This window comes from Nannobrachium achirus, assembly GCF_963921795.1.
Source record: "Nannobrachium achirus genome assembly, chromosome: 18".
In the NCBI taxonomy this organism is placed as follows: domain Eukaryota; kingdom Metazoa; phylum Chordata; class Actinopteri; order Myctophiformes; family Myctophidae; genus Nannobrachium; species Nannobrachium achirus.
Genome location: NC_137825.1, coordinates 44091092 through 44113779, shown reverse-complemented (window position 1 = coordinate 44113779; position 22688 = coordinate 44091092). Strand labels below are relative to the sequence as shown.

The window sequence follows — 22688 nt, the reverse complement described above, 5'->3', positions numbered from 1 at the left end:
GAACAGAGTCAAAAACAAAATGCAATACCTCAACTCCCACAATTCCAAGTGCTTGTCGGTGGGGGGGGGGGGGGGGGGGGGGGGGTCTTCAGTTGAAATATTTTGGGGGTCCCCAGTTCAAATCCCCAGTTCTTTTTTTAAGGGTTGAGAAACCCTGCAGTAGGAGAAAGAGGGATGATGACAGGCAGTAGTGCCTTAGACATCCCAGCCATGTTAAAACAAGGTAGGGATGAGATACTGCAGTTAGTAGCTAGCTGCATTAGTATCTAGGCTGGTTATACCAGGCTAGTAGTGCCTAGGGTCGGATTCAAACCCAGGTCAGCTGTTAAAAAAGGATAGTCCTTTTCACAGCTTATTTATAGTACTTGTTCTTTCACTTCTGTTTTATAATTTTACAGAAACTCAACTTCTAAATTGTTTAGTTTTACAAGATTGGATGCCATACAAAATGGTACAAGATAATGTGAAAATTGGGTTCAATGATAATTAAGGATATAACATTTACAAAGGCCATTTATTATTACAACAGCATCAGTGACTGTGTACAATGTGTTGATCACAAACATTCAAATTAATAAGAGGGTTCGGTTTAATATCCAAAAACTCAACAAAAATACACTCAACCATTACTAGTAACATAAAAATGGAGCAGGCTTTATCACAATAGTATTCAGAAACACTGATAAACCCAGAATCACAAACAATAAGTAGCTCAATAGCATTCTTAGAGCAGATTCAATATTTACAAAAGCATTCATTAATGGCAGGACACTAAGAACTCGTTTAACTTGTGTTTTCTCATAACAATCACAGAATATCCTTCTGGAACCTTTAATTTTTTTCTTATTTACAAAAAAACTAAAATATCTTGGTACGAAAATATAAAACATATATCCTGCTTCAACATAAAGATATTTCGAAAACCGTAATGGCAACAATTAGTGCCGTTTCACCCCCTTCATTTTTACACCCATGGCTCCAACAGTGTCTCCACCATTTTGGGCAGGAAGATTTCCAGGAAATGAAAAAAGTCCTGAAAGAGTCCAGCCTTGTCATTGGCCGGTGTGAACTTGAGGACAGCTCTAGTGCTTTCAGACCGGCCCGTCACCCGGGCCTGAACTTTGAACGCCAGGGGCTCCTTGACCTCTGGCTCTTTTTCCAGGATGTGCTCTGTGACTTGGGTCTCCAGCTCCACGTTGGTGCCCTCTGGCTTAGCGTCTGCCCCTTTGAGGAGCAGCCTTCTCACCTTCCTCCGGCCGGCCCACACCGTGTGCCTCTGGACCCAGGCCCAGGTGGGGGCATCAGGCTTGGGCCCTTTCCCGACCCTCGACTTCTTCTCTTGGGGCGACACCGACATGTCACTGCCCAACGAAGACAGACGCCTCTTGACTCCAACTTTAACCTGAAGGCTGCATTCACCCGAGGAACCGATGCCGTCATCACCGTTGTTGGCCGATGCGTCGAACTCAGAGGATGAGTTGAGGGCCGACGTGTTGAGGTCAGATGATGACATATCCATCCCCTCGGTAGCACCAGTGGAACTTCCTGATTGTTCCGCAAAGACAGGGTCCGTGAGGAGAACGGGGTTACACTTGAGAATATTGAGGAAGATTCCCTCGACGGCAGAGCAAACCTTCTGGAACCACATGAGGTGCAAACTGTCAGCAGCCAGATGGAGCTGGTTACGTAAGCCCTCTGGGAGCAGAGCTGGCCTGAAGGGTAGAATGATGATCAGGGCCTTGTCACTACTGGGTCCCCCTTGGGGTTTTGCTTCGTGTGGGGTGAGCAGGCGCACCAGTCCCCACGGCTTGCCCTTGGTGGACCGTTGCTGATACTGGAGACTTCGGCAGTACTTCTCTGCCTCCTGGCACTCCTTCTGGAAGTTGAGCCGAGCGCGCTCGTTCAGGTTGCCGGCCACGTTGTGGGAAAGCTCAAAGGGGTCCAGCAGGTTGAGAGGCCCGAATTTGGGGGGAGGGTGCTGGGATTTGGTGGGTTGCTCCTCCTGCATGGCCTCCTCTCCTGCCTCTTTCTTCTCAGTCTGACCGGGGTAAGAGGTGATAGGCAGCACGTGGCCCTCCCTGAGGGACATGACACTGTCAGGAAAGTTAAAGTGGGCGTAGAAGGTGAAGAAGGCAGGAAGCAGGGAACCTGGATATAGAGAGAACAAATGTAAGAACATTTGAAAATTCTTCTGATTATTGTGATAATTATGTGAAATGAGGTCAGGTTAACTTTATAAACCCCACTGGGTTTTTTTACCATCTCAACTACATAATCTGCTTTTGTTGGTGTGACCATGTTTTGTTGTATTGTACAAATAAATAAAAAATATTCATGTCACATTACCCTTGATAAAGTGCACTTAGTACTAGTTAACCCATTTAGGCCTAGGATTATTGACTGCTTTAACTATTGAAAAATAGCAGATATACAAGCTATACAAGAAAATCATGATTTGTTTTGCAAGTCTTTGAATATATCTACGTAAAAGCGAACATTTGTAACTCAAATATTTACTTCTGGGTGGTCCCTGGAACAACATATTTTGAAATGGGGGTCCATGGCCAAATACCTGTAATTTTGGGGGTCCTTGACATGAAAAAGTTTGAGAACCACTGGTTCAGAGGAAGGATTTTAGAAGTCGGGTCAAAGATCGGTCAAAGATATTCAAAGACTTGCACTCGTTTTCACGACTTTTTCAAAAATAGCAGATCTACAAGCTCGCAGCGCGGCACTCGGTGCCGCGCTGTGAGCTTGTATATCTGCTATTTTTCTAAAGTTAAAGTATAAAATAACGGTTAAAGTGGTTAAAATCTAACGTAACTCGGGCGTGTTCCAGGTATTTGAGAGTTATAACAACTTACAGAGGTCCTGGCTGTTCTTGCTTGGAGGCACGGCAATAGGCTGACTGGGAAAGGTGCAATTCCAACCCTCGATCACACACTCCTCTTCCTCACCTTCAGACAGGAATGAAAAAGCGTCAACAACTTAGCGATTTTGAGACTAGATATTGTCTAGGATGTTGGGTATTGTAATATCATGACACACAAATAGCCCATCTACAAGCTCGACAACGAATGCCAATGTCTAAAGCCAAACTCGACCACATAGACAGATGAAGCGGTAGTGCAGTGTTTCTCAACCTTTTTTCTGCATGGGCACACTTTTCATGTCCCAAGAATCCATTGGGACACCAACATAATACGGGGGTGTAAATATTGTCACTGTCGGGAAGAAACCTTGTATTTCCAAGTATCAAATTTGTATGTTTCTTCGCAAAGTAAAGCCCTGCTTCATCATACAAGGCTGTCGCATAACAGTAGCGAAAACAGCAGATCTACAAGCACACAACGCCTCGCACCGCGAGGCGGTGTGTGCTTGTAGATCGGCTGTTTTCACTAGTTTAAATCATTTTTAAAATGATAAATACAATACTGGCTTTCAAGCAGTTTCAAGGGGCACACTTGGCCCTCAGGGCACACCAAAGGTCCCCAGGCACAGTGGTTGAGAAACACTGCGGTAGTGTATTGTAGCGTAGCATTGCACTGAATAGGATGGGGTGTGAAAAAAGAAAAGGCGACTTACACGCCAAGTCCTTGAGCTGGTCCACGGTGAGGAGGACCGGAGGGTCACAGTTTTGCAGGAAGAAGATGACGAGCAGGGTCAGAGCGTAGTTGTTCAGCAGGGGACCGGCACCACTGGGGTTACCTGGATTGGTCGGAACAAGTTGCCATGGAGCTCATTAACAACCGGACAATGGCGACAGACCACTTGAAAAAGCATCAAGCGTCCCCTCCGCTGTTCGGCGTACCAAGTTCTTTTTCTGGTTTCGAGCCAGGTATTTTGTTATGGTTTATATCATCTTATCAATTCATATTGATGACTAACTGACCATCTGACCCTAAGGCCCAGCTCATGACTGTGCCATGCTATAATGTCATGTACAGCATTCACAAGGACAGGTCTCCGTCTGGTGGAACAGGCCTTATCTACTGCCATGGAGCCTGTACCTAAAACAATGAGAATTGTTTTGGTTTATAAGGCTCAGCCTGGGACATCTGGTGTCATCACTTCCCCCAGTAACCTATTTGAACTTTGTCTTGTCATTCATGGTAACATCCTATGAACTGTTTAAACGTCATCCATTGACTGACCAAATGACCATACTTATTTGTCAAAACATTATTTGTCACAGAGAGCACGAACCTTTGAACCATAATTTCTGTACTGTTTTACCTTTGTCTGATTCCTCTCAGCACAGTAAAAATCTAAATCTAAATATTGATTCACTCTCCTGTCTTATTTCTTTGTGATTAATTATTGTGTCTCATATGAATATGGAATAAGAAACAAGGTGGTGTTGTTTACAAAGAATAAGTTATCTACCATATGCCATGTCAGATTTTTACTTAGTTGCACACTGGTGTTGCATACCAAAAATAGCTAATCTACAAGCGACATGGTGTGAATATTGACCATTTCCGGTGTGCAACACCCACAGGCCAACGTAGTATAACTCAGGCATTAACCACCACTGAAGCTAATGAGCCTTCATGTGAGCTTGCCAACTTTGTGACAACATCCTCTCAGCCGCTACTTACACCAGCTCCCTTCTGGATCAGAATGGCTTGTTAAGAAGAGCCTGACGCAGGGCTAATATCTCACTCATGCTCTTTAAAGTCACGGTGCCACTCTCATCCTGTTTAATGAATACATCACCCATCTCAGAAGCCACAGCCAACCCTCAAAAATATAATATATATCGTCGTTGTCGGGTGGAAACAAAAAAAAAATGATTTAAACTAGTGAAAACAGCCGATCTACAAGCACACAATTGTGCTTGTAGATTTGTGCGACAGCCTTGTATGATGTAGCAGGGCTTTGCTTCGCAAAACAATGTACAAATTTGAAACTTGGAGATACAAGGTTTCTGCCTGACAGTGACGATATATAATAATTTCTTCCACTAAAATGACATACATTGAGATGAATAGTAGAATACAGTTCAATTCTCTGATTTACAACACTAGAAGGACGTCTTGTGAGACACTGAAAGTGCCCGGAGTCAAATGCAACATTAATATTTTCAAAGAAGTACTTCAGCACTGGGAGAAACTAAGCTTTCACTATCCAATGTGTTAATATGAAATGGGAGAAGGTTCTTAAAGCTGGATTAAACCAGGGTTTAAATATATTTTTTTGACTCGTCACACTGTCCTACACTGGGCAGTATTACTTGAAAGACCATAGTTAATGTCTGTTGCATTTTGTTTTAACTAGTCAGCCATTTTTGCTTTCTGCAAATGGATATGAGCATATTAAGAACTTTCTAGCTACGAGCCAACATTGGTTATACTAATCAAAACTGTTGAAATGCCCTGCTGGTTTTATGTACATACATAATAAATTATTCATAAGTGCATGTGTAGCTGCCATCAGAAACGGACATCATAATTAAAGTTCATTGTTTATATAAATAAGTTAAAAAGGTCAATAAGTTAAGTTCATAATGTTTTTGTTTTGGACAATTTCATGTATCTAGGTTTCTTTCTTTGTTTCACATGATACTGAGGTGATTTCTGTGTTCTTGATTGGCCCAGGTCACACTGGCCTTTTGATCTTTGATCTGTTAATGAGCAAGGGTGGTTGGCATCACTGTAATTAGCAGAGCTGAGGGGAACCAGTTCATTCTGAACAGAACACTGAGAGGAGAAGCAAGCACAGCATTGCTGTCTGTATGCTGTTGAGAGACAAAAGAGTTGCTATTGATTAAGAATAATATCATAAAGTAAAGACAAAACACGAGTTAAAAAGAAGAGTACGTTACAGAAGATTTAAGTTTATTTCCCCAGAGTTGATGCGGCCAATGAGGTATGCATTGTTTGTTTGAAAGTGAACTGTATTTGTTTGTATATTTTGTTTGATCACTGTTCTCTGTGAGAATATTTGTATTAATGCATATTTGTATTTTGTGTTTGTTTGTTACAGTTCTTACGGCATTTTATTTGGCATTAAATGTCTGTCTATAAAAAGATCACCTTGTGTGCGTATCTATCAACCGGAGGGAACTACAGTAAGAACTCAGCCTGCTCGACACGAGGTGAAGGGGCCTGTCTGTGCCTAGGATCAGGGGCCTGTCTGGCTTAGGAAAGGGGCCTGTCTGGCCTAGGAGAAGAGGCCTACCAGCCTGACGTCGACCGAGCTTCAAGCAAGTTTCCACCTACAGTAACTCCAGCATTGTACAGATAAGACTGTGCTTACACTGGCATCCCAGCAAATGGAGTGCGGGAGCTTTTGCGTGGTTAAACCAAGAAGTAATACATTTAAAACAAGTTAAATGTTGATAAGTGGAGTAACCTCGTTAACTGCTTTAAAGGGACTCTTTAAGTGCTAAAAGGGAAATGTCATGGTGTTATGCACATGTTTTATTTGATCAAAGTTTTGATGATTCCACGCAGTCATTTTTCAATTAAGCAAGTTTAAAGTGCTAAAGGGGTAAAAATATTCTGTTGTATTTTCCCAGTAATTCATTTCATTTAAGTGATTCATTTCTAAGAAGTCAAGTGACTAATATATTACAACTAAGTGTGATATAAGTTACTAAAGGTTAAAAGGGTAATCCAATTCATTGGGTTAATTCACTTTAAGTTCATGTGTATGGTAAAAGAGTTTATAATACATTAAGTCATTCTAACTTTATGCCAATTCATTGCAAGTGAAAACAAGTTCATTTGTTTGTAAAACGGTTTGGGTACTTTTGAGTTATTCTAAAAACGTTTTTGGTGAAACTAAAATCCAAGTTCATTGCAATAAGTGTTATTGCAATTTAAAACCCATAAGTACTACTCAAGCCAAGCCAGTTAATTCAACTGTTGTTTTTTGTTATTTTTTATTTTAAAAGCTACTAATTAAGAACGCTTACAGTAAATCTTAAGCAAACAAAGATGTCTGAACACGAAGACAATGGAACACATTTAGATAGTACCATTAATGTTGAAGCATTATTTCACCAGTCTCAAAACACTGATAATGCACCTTTAGACACTAACCCACACAAGGACACTGAGGTAATTGAGGTTGAAGAAGAGACCCACGATGAAGCAGGAGGGACCGAAGTTGTTCCAGAGCAATTGCGAAAAAGCCAGAGAACCCGAACGCTTACTCAAAAGGGTCAAGAAATCGAAGACAACAAAATAAGGAGTTTTAAGCATCACTTCACAACTTCCTATGAGAAATGGAAATGTCTTGCCAAGGAGACTAAGAAGGCTTTCAGTGGACCTTTATCCGGTGAGATATTACAGAGCATTATGACCAATATCAACTGTGCTCAGAAGGACGTAACGCATGCTTATGAAGACTTGCGCCGACACATTACTCCTGATAATGAGATCCGCCGCCGAGTCGACACTTGTGTAGAGGTGTCGCAGAAGATCCTTAAGCGTGCTTATAATCGCAAAGACAAAGATTCAGAGGCATGGAGTGAGACAAGCTCAAAGTTTACATTCAGTGCAAGCCAAAGTTCAGTGTCTGCAAGTAAGACAACCATGAGATCAAAACACTCAGCCCTGTCCGCTGCAAAGAAACAAGATGCTGCAGCAGAACTAGCTGCAACTAAAGCCACTTTGGAAGTCATGGACGAAATGGAACACGAGAAGCAACAGCTTGAAATACTTGAAGCTGAAAACAGACAAAGGCTTGCAACCATTGAAGCTGAGAACAAACAAAGGCTTGCAATCATAGAAGCTGAGCTTGCACAACAAGAAGTGGAAAATGCTGCAAGGCAAAGTGCTTTAGAAGAAAAGCGCAGGCAGTTAGAGCGCTTAGAGACAGTTAAGAAAATGAATGCTGCAAAGGCACGACTACACGTGTATGAACAAGATGTGGGCTCAGATGACGACATATTAGACTTGTTCCAAGACAACAAATCTAAGCAACTGACACCCGCAGTTAAGCCAAGAAGTCTCCCAGTGCAAGGCGTGACTTCACCACAACATGTCTCGCATGCACAAGCGACTCTGATAAACCAAACTACCACAAGCGGCCAGCCTGCTACTAATGCTCAGCAAGATGATAGCGCTACGGCAATCGCTAGAGCAATTGCAGAGTCCATCAATGCAAGCCGACTTCCTGTACCAGAGCCTTCAGTTTTCAGTGGAGACCCACTAAGGTACAAGGACTGGAAAATGTCATTCGAAACATTAATTGGAAGAAAGAATATTCCAGTAAACGAGAAAGTCTACTACCTTCGCAAGTATGTCGGCGGACCTGCAAAGAAAGCCATAGAGGGTTATTTCCTGTTAGGAACAGAAGCAGCTTATCATTCAGCGTGGGACATACTTGAAGAAAGATATGGAAGCTCATTCGTGATAGCTAAAGCCTTCAGGGATAAACTTACCTCATGGCCGAAGATAGGACCCAAAGACAGTGTTGAACTGAGAGAGTTCGCAGACTTCCTGCAAGGCTGTCTATCGGCGATGTCACAGATTAAAGGCCTAGAAGTCCTGAACGACTGTTCTGAAAACCAAAGAATACTAACCAAGCTTCCTGATTGGTTAACAGCCAGATGGAACAGAAAAGTCATTGAAACTCTGGAACAGTCCCAGGAATTCCCTAAGTTCACACAATTTGTTAAGTTTGTCGCAAAAGAAGCCAAGATAGCCTGTAATCCAGTGACCTCTCTTTATGCTTTGAAATCGAGTGATGGAGAGAAGGTGAAGACAGCACCAAAGACTCGAAGTGTTGGTGCTAAGGTGCTGGCAAGCACATCTGAAGAGAAAACAGATGCTAAGTGTGTCTTTTGTGAAAAGCCAAACCATGGCATTCACACATGTCGAAGGTTCATGGCTAAATCAGTTGCAGAACGAGTCAAGTTTGTGCAGACCAACAGATTATGTTTTGGATGCTTGAAATCAGGTCATCATTCAAAGAACTGTGAAAACAAGAGTGTCTGTGACACATGTAAAAGGAAGCATCCTACCTGTTTACATGAGGACCGTTCCAAGGACGACGGAAAGAAAGAACAAAAAGATGACAAACGAAAGGAGAGTGAGAAGCACTCAAAGGACAACAAGGAAAGGTCAAAGGACAAGTCAGAGTCTAAACAGACCGAAGAAACAGCAAATGATGCAACATCTTTTCGAGTAGTTCAGGACAAGAGCAACAGTTTCACATCCACAGTTGTTCCTGTATGGTTATCCACTACAAGTAAACCAGAGAATGAAGTTCTTGTATATGCACTTCTGGACAGTCAAAGTGATTCCACTTTCATTTTGCAAGAGAAAGCTGACACTCTGGACACACAGAAGGTACCGGTGCAGCTAAAACTGGGCACATTGGCATCCAGAGGTACTATCATTTCAAGTCAGAAGTTATTGGGACTGCAGGTCCGAGGGTTCTATTCCTCTAAGAAGATCCCCCTCCCGGTCACCTATACAAGAGAGTTCATTCCTGCCAATTTAAGTCACATTCCTACACCCAAGACAGCAAGAGCATGGCCTCACCTAGAGTACCTTGCTGAAGAGATCGCACCTTTAATCGACTGTGACATTGGTCTGCTTATTGGCTATGATTGTTCTCAGGCCATGTTACCTAGAGAAGTGGTGTCGGGCAAAGACCATGAGCCATTTGCACAAAGAACAGACCTCGGCTGGAGCATAGTCGGTTGTGTCAATCCCTATGTTGACTATGGCGATGAGATTGGAAGCAGCCACAGGATTGTTGTCAAGGAAGTGACGCCAAGCAATCACTCGCCTTCTAATCTAACAAGTGAAGTCCATTACATCTGCCGAACTCAAGTCAAGGAAGTATTCACGCCACCAGATGTGATAAGGGTGCTTGAATCAGACTTCAACGAGAGAACGGTAGAGGATGCACATTTCTCTCAAGAGGACCTACGCTTCATCACAACGATGGAGGATGGCATCAAGATCAAGGATGACGGTCATTGTGAAATGCCGTTGCCATTTAAGGAAGACAGACCGAATCTACCAGACAACAGAGTATGTGCAAATCACCGTCTCAAGTGTCTGAGAAGGAGATTCGAGAAAGACAAGCAGTATCATAAGGATTACATGGCCTTCATGAGTGAAACGATCGCTCGCGGAGATGCTGAGAAAGTTCCAGCAGAAGAAATGAACAAAAGTCCTGTCTGGTACATCCCTCACCACGGGGTCTATCACCCTCAGAAACCCGGCAAGATAAGGGTTGTGTTCGACTGCTCTGCTAAGTTCCAAGGAGTGTCATTGAATGATTATCTGCTTACCGGACCAGAACTTACGAATACCCTAGTAGGTGTTCTCTGCCGGTTCCGCAAGGGTCCAGTAGCAATAATGTGCGATATTGAACGCATGTTCCATCAATTTCACGTAAGAGCAGAAGACCAAGACTATCTGAGATTTCTCTGGTGGGATGAAGGAGACATTCAATCAGAGCCCTCAGTCTATAGGATGAGAGTGCACCTCTTCGGAGCAGCCTCATCGCCAGGCTGTGCAAACTACGGCCTCAAGCACATTGCTGCACAAGGACAAGGTCACTTCAGTGAAGCATCCATCTGTTTCATCGAAAGGAACTTTTACGTGGATGACGGCCTGACAAGTGTGGCAACTGTAGATGAAGCAATCCAGTTGGTCAGTGAAGCAAGGCAGATCTGCAGCGCTGGCAAGCTGAGAATCCACAAGTTCATTTCCAACAGTCAGGAGGTTCTTGCATCCATCCCTAAAGAAGAATGTGCTGAAACAGTAAGACATCTTGATCTAGCCTTGGGTGAGCCGCAGCTTGAAAGAGCCCTAGGTGTGAGATGGTGTGTCGTTTCAGACCAGTTCCAATTCAGAGTCGTGGTGAATGAACGCCCACTCTCTAGAAGAGGAGTCCTGTCGACAGTAGCATCCATCTTCGACCCACTTGGCTTCGTAGCACCCTTCATTCTAGTTGGGAAGCAAATATTACAGCAAATGTGCAGAGACAAGATTGGATGGGATGAACCACTCTCTGAAGAGCTTCGTCCAAAATGGGAGTCCTGGCTTTTGGATCTGCAGAACTTAGCTGATGTCAAGATTCAGCGATGTTACATGCCAGCAAGTTTCAAGGAAGTTAAGAAGTATGAACTCCATTACTTCTCCGACGCAAGTGTCACAGGGTATGGAGAATGTACTTACCTGAGAGCGATCAGTGCATCAGGACAGATCCATTGTTCTCTAGTCATGGGCAAGTCCCGAGTGACACCCACGAAAGTCACCACAGTGCCACGACTTGAGCTAGCAGCAGCGGTGGTTGCTGTTCGAACAAGTGACCTGCTCAGAAAGGAGTTGGATATGGAAGATGTCCAGGAGTACTTCTGGACCGACTCAAAGGTCGTCCTGGGTTATGTCAACAATGACGCCAGGCGATTTCATGTATTCGTGGCAAACCGCATTACACGAATCAAGGAAAGCACAAATCCAAGTCAATGGAGGCATGTACGATCTGAAGAAAATCCCGCTGACCACGTGTCAAGAGGCCTCAAAGCGAAGGACCTTATTGCTTCCAACTGGTTTACGGGTCCAGATTTTCTCTGGTGTGAGGAGCTTCCCAGCAGAGATGTTATGGTGGGAGACTTGGCAGTTGAAGACCCAGAGGTTCGTAAGACAGTTGTACACAGGACCCTGGCAACAGAAGTTAAACTGCTCGATCGTTTCCTGAAGTTCTCCAGCTGGACAACTTTAGTCAAAGCCATTGCCAGACTCAAGCGTCGTGGCAAGGAGCTTAAAGGTTTGACGTCAAGAACCAATGAAGCTACAAGTCTCGAAGAGAGAAAAGAAGCTGAACTTACCATCATAGGCATTGTCCAAAGAGCTACCTTCTCGGAGGAAATTCGAAGTCTTCAACACAAGAAGGAGATAAGCAAGGATAAGACCTGCAGACTACACCGTCTGAATCCCTTCTTGGATGAACAAGGTATCCTCAGGGTTGGAGGTCGACTCGAACATGCTGCTCTGCATCCGCACGTCAAGCATCCAGCAATCTTGCCGAAGACCAGTCACATATCAAGGTTACTGATCGACCACTACCATCAAAGGGTGGAACACCAGGGGCGAGGCATAACCTTGAATGAGTTGAGATCCAACGGCATCTGGATCCTTGGATGTAGTCAAGCTGTGTCGTCCTACATCTACAAGTGTGTCAAGTGTAGGAAGTTCAGACGCTGTACAGAAGAACAAAGAATGGCAGATCTACCCCGTGAACGCATGGAAACAACTCCTCCCTTTACCTATTGTGGTATGGACTGTTTCGGCCCGTTCCATGTCAAGGAAGGAAGGAAGGAGCTGAAGCGCTATGGGCTACTATTCACCTGTCTTTGCTCTCGTGCTGTGCACATTGAACTCCTCGATGACATGACTACCGATGCATTTATTAATGCTCTCCGTTCCTTCATTGCCCTACGAGGAAACGTCCGTCAACTCAGATCTGATCAGGGTACCAACTTTGTTGGCGCAAGGCGTGAGTTTCTGGAAGCTGTGAAGGACATGGACCAAGAATCCCTAAAGCAACTAGGCTGTGAGTTTGTCATGAACCCTCCATCTGCAATCCATATGGGTGGAGCCTGGGAAAGGCAAATCAGAACAATAAGGAGTGTGTTGACATCCATCCTGGATAAGTCATCCCAAAGACTTGATTGTTCATCCTTGCGCACCTACCTGTACGAAGTCATGGCAATCATAAACAGCAGGCCTTTAACGGCACACTCAGTGACCCGGCTGGGCCACAGCCTCTTACGCCTAACCACATCCTGACGATGAAGTCTTCAATAGTCTTGCCACCACCTGGAGACTTTGTGAATGAAGACCTTTATCTACGTAAAAGATGGCGAAGAGTGCAATATCTAGCCAACGAGTTTTGGTGTAGATGGAAGAAAGAGTACCTGTTGAACCTGCAACAGAGACAAAAATGGCACAAGACCCGCAGAAATGCAAAGATCAACGATGTAGTGATTGTAAAAGATGACACTGCACCACGAAATGAGTGGAAAATAGCCAAGGTCACGGATGTGTACCCTGGTGAAGATGGATATGTGAGGAAGCTACAATTGCTCATTGGAAATGCAGCACTAGATGACAAAGGAAAGAGACTCACCAAGCCAGTCTACTTAGAGAGGCCTATCCACAAGACGGTTACCCTGCTGGAAGCCGACTAAAGCGACCTCTACCTCTTGCATTCCATACACTAGCGCTCATTTGAATACATGAATGACGTGATTTAAGAAGTGATAATAAAAATGTTAAAGTTCATTTAAGAAATCCCAAGTGATTTCGGTGGGAGTGTAGCTGCCATCAGAAACGGACATCATAATTAAAGTTCATTGTTTATATAAATAAGTTAAAAAGGTCAATAAGTTAAGTTCATAATGTTTTTGTTTTGGACAATTTCATGTATCTAGGTTTCTTTCTTTGTTTCACATGATACTGAGGTGATTTCTGTGTTCTTGATTGGCCCAGGTCACACTGGCCTTTTGATCTTTGATCTGTTAATGAGCAAGGGTGGTTGGCATCACTGTAATTAGCAGAGCTGAGGGGAACCAGTTCATTCTGAACAGAACACTGAGAGGAGAAGCAAGCACAGCATTGCTGTCTGTATGCTGTTGAGAGACAAAAGAGTTGCTATTGATTAAGAATAATATCATAAAGTAAAGACAAAACACGAGTTAAAAAGAAGAGTACGTTACAGAAGATTTAAGTTTATTTCCCCAGAGTTGATGCGGCCAATGAGGTATGCATTGTTTGTTTGAAAGTGAACTGTATTTGTTTGTATATTTTGTTTGATCACTGTTCTCTGTGAGAATATTTGTATTAATGCATATTTGTATTTTGTGTTTGTTTGTTACAGTTCTTACGGCATTTTATTTGGCATTAAATGTCTGTCTATAAAAAGATCACCTTGTGTGCGTATCTATCAACCGGAGGGAACTACAGCATGGTTTTGTTAATTAAGCATAATTCAAAGCTCGTCTCCCAGTACAGTGATTTTCTAATGCTCGTGTGAATGCTGACAAGTCGATCTTTAATAATCCTAGTCTATAATGCTCCCCATGGGAGTACTGAAACACCACAACCCTTCACAGTGGAAGGATTTATTTTACCACAGCGTGTATTAGCATTTAAGTGAAAACAATAAACAACACTGACTGATGACCAAGTCAAAATGTGATATGTGACTTTCTGCTGCCCCCTGTTGTCTTACAAATGGAATAAAGCAGTGTTTCTCAAACTTTAAAATGTCAAGGTTTCCCCTTAACTCTGAGAGCATACAAATGGAACCAAATGGACCCATAAGGGTCCATTTGGTTCCATTTGTATGCTGTCAGAGTTACAGACTTGTATGTGTCAATATGGACCCCGTAAAGGAACAGGACAGCAGTCATCAGTATAATCAATTATTATGCGAGTGTTGACACTTATTTTCTTTTGTGTCAGCCATGAGGTGGTAAATGGGTCCTACCAGCTAGCTGTCTCTGCTTGGCCCAGAGGCGGATAGTATAGACTAGTGGTCCAAGCCTGGGCTCCATCCCTGAACACAGCTGCAGGAATCGGGTGTTCCTTACTGCCAGTCTGGGGGACACAGGACAGGAGACAAAGGAACACATTGAGTAAACCATGCCCCTTCCGCACAAACCACCAACATTGCTCATCAGGTATTCAATGACAGTCAATCTTCTTGCTTATTGCTACGACAACCTATACAACTGGGTTACTCATAGTAAAAAGAAAACCAAATAATGATTGGCCTGCTTCAGAAGCAGTCCAAATAAAAGCATTTGCTTTGGTATTGGTGCAAAAAGGCACTTTTCCCAGTGGCGGTGCAGTGGATAACCTGACAGATTAGGATCCTTCTCTAACATGTCTTCCCTATGCTATCCCCCCTCTTAGCAATGGGACGATAAGCAATATTATCGTTTATTGTGATAAAAAACACTCACGATAATCAAGATTTAATTTATCGTGATATCGTCCTCGGTCATGCACTGGTATCGATCCACCTTTTATTTGCCAAGCTGCATATCCAGGACCACTTAAACCCTCTATTGGTAAAACGTGTTAATTGCGACCGTCAGGGAGCAGTTTACTATGAAAACCTCCACCGGCCGTCCGTCTGTCGGTCGGTCACACGTCACACCTTTGCCCTGCTCATATCTCCGCATCAGTATATAGGGCTTGTTTGTTTATTGTATGACATCACGCCACATCATCAGCTGTGGACTCTGTGATGTCATCGTATCGCATCAGTATATAGGGCTTGTTTGTTTATTGTATGACATCATGCCACATCATCAGCTGTGGACTCTGTGATGTCATCGTATCTCCATATATGGCCATCTCCGTATATGGAGATATAAGTCGTCCATGCCCAAGTATGGGCTGGTGAGGTCAGACTTTGTGTGATGCGTAGGTTATCTCCATATATGGAGATTCAACATTCCAGGCAATGCTCTCTTCCCTGGTGAGAATTGCCCCTTTATATAGGGCTTGTTTGTGTATTGTACAGAGTCCACAGCTGATGATGTGGCGTGATGTCATCGTATCTCCATATATGGCCATCTCCGTATATGGAGATATAAGTCGTCCATGCCCAAGTATGGGCTGGTGAGGTCAGACTTTGTGTGATGCGTAGGTTATCTCCATATATGGAGATTCAACATTCCAGGTGTAACTATGGCTACCCGTATGACGTGAGAGGTGGAGGTTGTGATATTTGTGGAGATAAGCGACCAACGGTCGCTTATCTCCCGATTAGGGAGTCTTACTGGTAATATATATACACTTGATAGTCTTTTTTTCACTCTCTACCAAATATCTTTGCCAAAAAATAGCCGATCTACAAGCTCACAGCGCGTCGCTACGCGACGTGTTGTGAGCTTGTAGATCTGCAATTTTTTGGCCACAGGATAATAATGGATGTTGGGGATATTTTTATTATCGCGATAATATCATAAATCGTGATATCTTTGGACCCAATAATCGTGATATGAAATTTTCATATCCTCCATTATATCTCACAAACCTACCTAGATGAAACAAAGTGATTCTGGGATTCTCAAGACATTATGGAACGTTATGTCTATTGTCTAGTCACACATGCTTTCTCTGGACCTGTTGTTGATGGTGATGTCTCCCTGGAGGTTGAGCTCGCGGTGATGGAACTTGATCACGGGGAGGCGGGCGCTGCTGACCACCTGGACTTTGTGCACCCCGGGGACACACTTCCTCAAGATGGCCGCCACAAGGTCCAGCACGTCAGCCGTTGAGGCCGTGGACAGGTCTATGTCTGACAGGATGGAGTCCTCTGAGCGGCAGTCATCTGACATGCCCTCCCCTGCCTGGAGAGAGCAGAGGCACAGGAGTTGATGGATCACTGGCCTTAAGCTACTATCAGAGTCGCTACCGCGGTGAAGAGCAATCCACCGCGGTGTAGTCTTTTTGAGTCATAAAACTACAATGTTGCGTCATTACTCGCGGTAAAGAGCTTTCCACTGCGAGTCCCGACACATCTCTCTGTTTTTACTTTCAGACAGATAGGCTCTTCCCCCCCGTTCACTGATTGGTCAGTCACGGTCAGGGTCACGGTGAATAGGACTTCACCGTGACTGACTATGATGGCCTCCACTTATTTTCTCACTTCAGGTGGATAGCTTTACACCTAAAGTTTGCGGTGGTAGGCTCTTCACCACAGACTCTGATAGGGGCTTTACGGTCCATCAAAACATCGAGTTAACGCAGACGCTCTTTGACAAATTGGATTCTTCTTCTATGAATGCAAAATAATATGAAATTACAATTAAAAACAAAGTAGATATTTTGCACTACCGTCTCCACATCTGCTTTCCTATCGTATCTCAAAAGAGAAAAGAAAGGAAGACATCCATGGAAAGTGGACTTGCTTCTCTATAGAAATAAAGGGATGTCCTTATACTAAAGAACAATAGGGGCAGATGGTATTACCAGATCTCACCTCCAGTATGCTGTGTCTATTGGGCCAAGAAAACAACTAGAGCACGAAGCACCCGTGGTAAATTTGACAAGAGAACAACGGAGTCATGTCCGACAGCATAGCACACAGTACCTGCTCTGTGTTAGACTTGCTGCGGGCCTGGAACGCCTTGGTGTTTTCCAGATCCAGGAACAGGTCCAAGTCACAGCCATGGATGCCAAAGGTGTTGACAGACGAACCAAATGGCATAATGTGGCTGTCTGCAAACCATTCAAAAAAAGATTATATACATGTACAGATTAACCCATTTAGAATGGGTACACATTATTGTGTATAATTATTTTATGCTTTAACTATTGAAAAATAGCAGATATACAAGCTCACATAGCTTGTATATCTGCTATTTTTAAAAAATTCGATGTTTTACCCGATTCTATAAGTGTCTTTTGAATCCTTCTAAGATTTTTTGAAAAACCTATGTTTCTTTGTGAGCAATCTGGCCAGCCATCGTCAAAGAAAAGGTCCTTTTCACTTGAATGGAGCTCAGTTAGCCTGTTCTTGAGAGACTAGTACTACTATGTCAGTGGTTCTCGAACCTTTTCATGTGAAGGACCTCCAAAATGACATTTATTTGGCCACGGACCAAAACGTTTGCTTTGAAAATACACATATTCAAAGATTTGCACACATTTTCACGACTTTTTCAAAAATAGCAGATCTACAAGCTGCTATTTTTCACTGGTTAAAGCATTCAATAATTCTAGGCCCAAATGGGTTAAAAAAAGGTTACTTTCAGTTTTTGTTTTTTAATAACAGCACATACATCAGGAGAAATAATACAGCTTCAGGGAAGGGATGGCATACCTGGAAAGAATTCAATTAAGACCTCCTGCAGGAGTTCGATCACCAAGTTCCGTGATTTCTTCTCATTCTCTCTTAGTTGAGAGTGCTCCATGACGAGCTGCATCTGCTCATTCACCTGGAGACCACGAGGACAGAGGACACGACTCCTTCGCTCAGTAAACACAATAAGCAAAACAAGCTTCTGGCCTTGTAGAATTTGCATAACGAAGAAAGAAACATCGAAGGACAAGGATGCAAATCAATGATTAGAATGCATTAAAATCATTACAGGATAAATTTGCTAATTTATGAGTGTTAAAATACCAAGGTACTTTTAGAAACATCTTATGTGTGTGTTGGGGGAAGGGAGACTAAATTATCCAAGAACTCACTACATAAATACCAGTAAGACTCCCTAATTGGGAAATAAGCAACCGTCAGGTCGCATACACAAACTACACAACAGGGCCAGACAACCACCCCCCCCCGCCCGCCCGCCCACCCGCGTGCATGCGCGCACACACGCACACGCACACACACACACACACACACACACACACACACACACACACACACACACACACACACACACACACACACACACACACACACACACACACACACAGCTGGTTAAACATGTTGCCTCATGCTAGATGCAGAATACATATGCCTCATGCTAGATGCAGAATAGATACACCATAAAAATGCTAATATACAGCATATGATTTGTGAAAGTGACAAACAGGCTTCACAGTTATGTCAGGTGTGTTCATATGCTAATGGTGATGCGATTTCAGATCAATTGCTCCAGCCACTGAGGAGAAACGCTGTGACAGACAGACAGACAGACAGACAGACAGACAGACAGACAGACATTCGGAAAATTATATGTTTGATAATGGCGTGCTCACAGATAGTGCATGGCACAGCTGTGGTTTGAGTCGCTCCAGGACATCTTGGAGGTTTTGGGGATCGAACCTCTTTTTGGGGATGAGTTTGAACTCCTTCTTCTCACGGGGTTTGACCCGCAGCACCAGCCCCTGCATCTGGTGATCCAGCTGGGCCAAGGCTGCCTGGGTGCCATCCAGTTCACTGAACTGAACGATGGCATACACCCCCTGTATAGGCAAAGTTAATGTATAAACAAGAGGCTTAGTCTAAAGCTGCTGCCTGTTTAAGCATAATCAAATGCATCGTGTATGTCGGGTGATCCAAATAGCCCTCATTATAGGTGATCTGCACAGCAACATGCTCGTCGTGCTGTGATCCTGTGGATCTGCAATTTTCGAAAATGGCTACATGCCCCCAAATATGGATGCCAGGGTGAAAGTTATGGGTTATCGGTAAGTAATATTTGACTTTATAATAATTATGTTTGAATGTGAAGCTGAAAAAGTCTTTTGTGATGAAGGCTGCATAGTCTATAAGTGTTTTCTGGGGAAGCTAAAGGGTCAACAAGTTGGACATTTCTTAAATAAAACTACTACATTCACGCCGTTTGCTTCTCTTAAGGCTCTGATGGGGGACTGGCTGCAACGACAGATACTTTAAACATAAGAAAGGATTCTGAAACACACCTTGCGGCACTCATATAATGAGCTCTATATTATTCTATGGTGCTACTGACCTTGTCCTTGTCCATGATAACATCGGCCACCGGGCCAAACTGCTGGAAGTACTCAGCCAGGTCACTCTGAGCGGTCCCCTGTCTGAAACCTTTGACAAACACGCTGTGCTCCTCCTGGGCCTTCCGCGTGGCTCGCACATTGCTCAGCGTCTTGTGCTTCCGGCCTTTTAGGTGCTCGTCCAAGCTTGGTTCTTGAAGATACAAGTTGATGTTGTTAATCGTTGTTGTTAAGTGTCATTTGGCAACAGATATGACCATAAGTTAGGGGTGGGCGATATGGAAAAATACAATATCACGATATTTTCCCAAGCTGTATTACGATACACGATTTTATCACAATTCTTTTTCACATTGATTTTTATGGTTATTTTGCAAGTTACTTGAACTTTACAAGTATGTAACTCTGACAGAATACAAATGAAACCAAATGGACCTGTACAGGTCCATTTGGTTTCATTTGTATACTGTCAGAGTTAAGTGGAGACTTGACATTTTAAAGTTTGAGAACTACTGATTTAGACCAAAATGCAGGTTTAAATTGAATTCTGCAATGAATCTCTGTATTAACGATTAAACAGGATCTTTTTACAAGGCTCCCTCAATTGTATCACGATATATACAATATCTCTGAAAAGGCATATCATGGAGACATTGTATCATCTCAACCATAATTATCACCATATCGCCCACCCCTACCATAAGTTCCACTCAATGCACTTCAAAATCCTTATTCAAACTTGTACATAATTATCTGATTAGCATGTGAACATAATCATCACTAAAAAGGTTGAGAATGTTTTAAAATAAACCTATGTATGGATGAAAACAATGCAAAGGTGAATAATTTACATGACAGCAAGTTTGTTATTCAAAATAATACGTAGTTAATTGTGACACATATGATTATAAAGAATGACAGATGACTGAATAAATTGTGAATAACTTGCCTGCCAGCTGGACAGTAAAGCTAGACATTTTGGGACCCTGTATCTTTGTTGTATTTGGGGTGACAGTATCCCAAATACAGGTCTATCCCAAAAAAATAGAATATTTTGTAAAAGTACGTTTTATTTCTCTTTTTTTTTAACTTTCATATATTCTACATACATTGCACATTTATTGAATTATTCCAAACCTTTTTTTGTTAAAATTTAAAAAAATATATATTACACAAGACCACTCAAAACAAGTATTTTTAACAGAGAAATGTCAACCCTCTGAAGTCAGAGTTGCTTTAAGTCCGGTTGGAAGTTTCAACAGTCAGTTATGATTTGGAGTGCTATGGCATCTGCCATCTGCAATGCTTTTTTACACATTACATTTTGGTTATAGCCCTGTATACACGACATTTATACAGGGTTCCGAAGGGGGGCAAGTACAGAGCAGAGAGCATACAACCGAACCATTATTTATAGTGAGACAAGCTAAAACGATGGCTCACAACTCAGGGATGCGAATTTATTTACAGCAGTGGTGGAAAAAGTACTTAAATGTTTTACTTGAGTAAAAGTACCATTACTGCAATGTATAGGAATACTCCGTTACAAAAACGTCTGGAATTCACAATGTTCACCAGTACAAAAGTAAAAGTACTCATTATGCAGAAATGAATGTCCAATTTGAAGTTTTCAAATGTAAAAACAATATCTACAAGCTTACAGTACAGTACTTAAGCAAACGTACGTAGTTGATTTACAGTAGTTACGTGGGCCATGGCTTGTCTCAGTGTTATTAGGCCTTAGCCTTACTCGTCTCGTCCAGGATGTAGTAAACTTTGCATTCTGAGCTAGCATTAGCTAACTAGGAGCATAATATTACTCGGAGTCATCTGCGCATATCAAGATACTAGAAATGACTTCCATATCATGTTTATTGGGAGTAACGGTAACATAGCCAGTAGACATCCATCGTACGTCTAGACTACGTTTGTCATGTGTCTAAATAGCTGACATTTACAGCGGCTACTTACTGTTGGGTATGTCCACATTGCAAAGACTGCAATGAAACGCTTTCAGTTTTGTTTGTATGTCGTCGGGCAACTCCATATCAGACATTATTATCACAAGTTAATCCAACGACGAAGTTGGAATGGCGCCGCGTGGCCACAACAAACTTCTGTTCAACAGATTTCTTAAATCTCCCTCCTGCGTCGTCGGACCATTGAGCGCGTGGGACAAGCGTTTGGTTACTTTCCTGTACGCCTCCACATCTGTCCGGGTAGTTAGACTCTCTTCATGTCAGGTTCCGCCTTTAGATTTTCGCAAATTGCAATTACAAAAAAAATAATAAGAAAAAGAAACAAAAAATCTATCTATCTATAAACAATATCGGACAGTGCATTACCACCAGATTTTAGGGGTGCTGTGCTGTACGTGATATTATACATATTTTTTGTATAAAACATGTGAAGCTCTTTATTCTGATAGCTATAAGTGTTTGTTCAGTAACAAGGGTCTCCCCAGCTTTAATGAACACTAAACACATTTTCAAGTCTAGATATCATTTAATCAAACTAGGAGAGACACATTTATCATCAATTTCAGAGCTCCAGTTCCAAATGATCCTGTATCCATATGAACGCTCTCTCCTGATTTGATGAAACTGGTAACCAGAACTGAAATGCATTTTTTGATTCATAAAAGGCTGGAGGGACCCATCTTACTGAACACTCTTGCAAAGATACTATCAAAATATAGAGCTATTAACTCTTATTTGAACAGAAGAATGTCATTTACACCTTTAATGTCCCTGCTTTAGACTATGAATGTTTGCTTCTGTATAGATTACCTAAATGTAAATCAGAGTTTGATTGCAGCACAAAACAAGGTGCATCACATCTGGACAGACAATCATGCCAGATGTCTATGGCTGCTACACCTTATGCCTGGCTTCTTTAAATATCCACAAGACACCAACAGTCTGTGTAAATACATTATAAGTCTAGAACAATGGTATTATTCACTCACTTTACCTCCATGAATGCAGACTACTTTTTCCTGCACTATTTATAGTGTATATTGCAGTTTTACAAATTAATGGATAAAACAATTTTTATTCTGACTATTGCATTTTATTTCTTAACTGGGAAGCTTAGAGGACATGATCTTTTTTTGCCTGCAATGCTGCTACCAGCTGTATTGTACCAAAGAGAAAATAACAATTGTATAGGGGAAATCTTGTTTTTTCGACTTAGGGTTAGGTTTAGGCATAGTTTTACTGAGGTTAGGTTTAGGCATAGTGGTTAACATTTACCAGGTTAGCA

At 42.5% G+C, this 22688-nt stretch overlaps 1 protein-coding gene across 1 annotated transcript; it reads right to left on the bottom strand.

The window, feature by feature from the left end:
• Positions 1-942: 942 nt before the first annotated feature.
• tut1 (terminal uridylyl transferase 1, U6 snRNA-specific) lies at positions 943-21548 on the bottom strand. The gene is made up of 10 exons (XM_080747556.1): positions 21396-21548; positions 19427-19617; positions 18711-18917; positions 17821-17935; positions 17089-17216; positions 16119-16345; positions 14470-14579; positions 3586-3708; positions 2865-2957; positions 943-2148 (listed from the first exon to the last, which is right to left on the bottom strand). Exons 1-10 carry the CDS (start codon positions 21478-21480, stop codon positions 965-967), a joined length of 2463 nt encoding a protein of 820 aa, XP_080603682.1. The 5' UTR covers positions 21481-21548; the 3' UTR covers positions 943-964.
• Positions 21549-22688: the final 1140 nt, after the last annotated feature.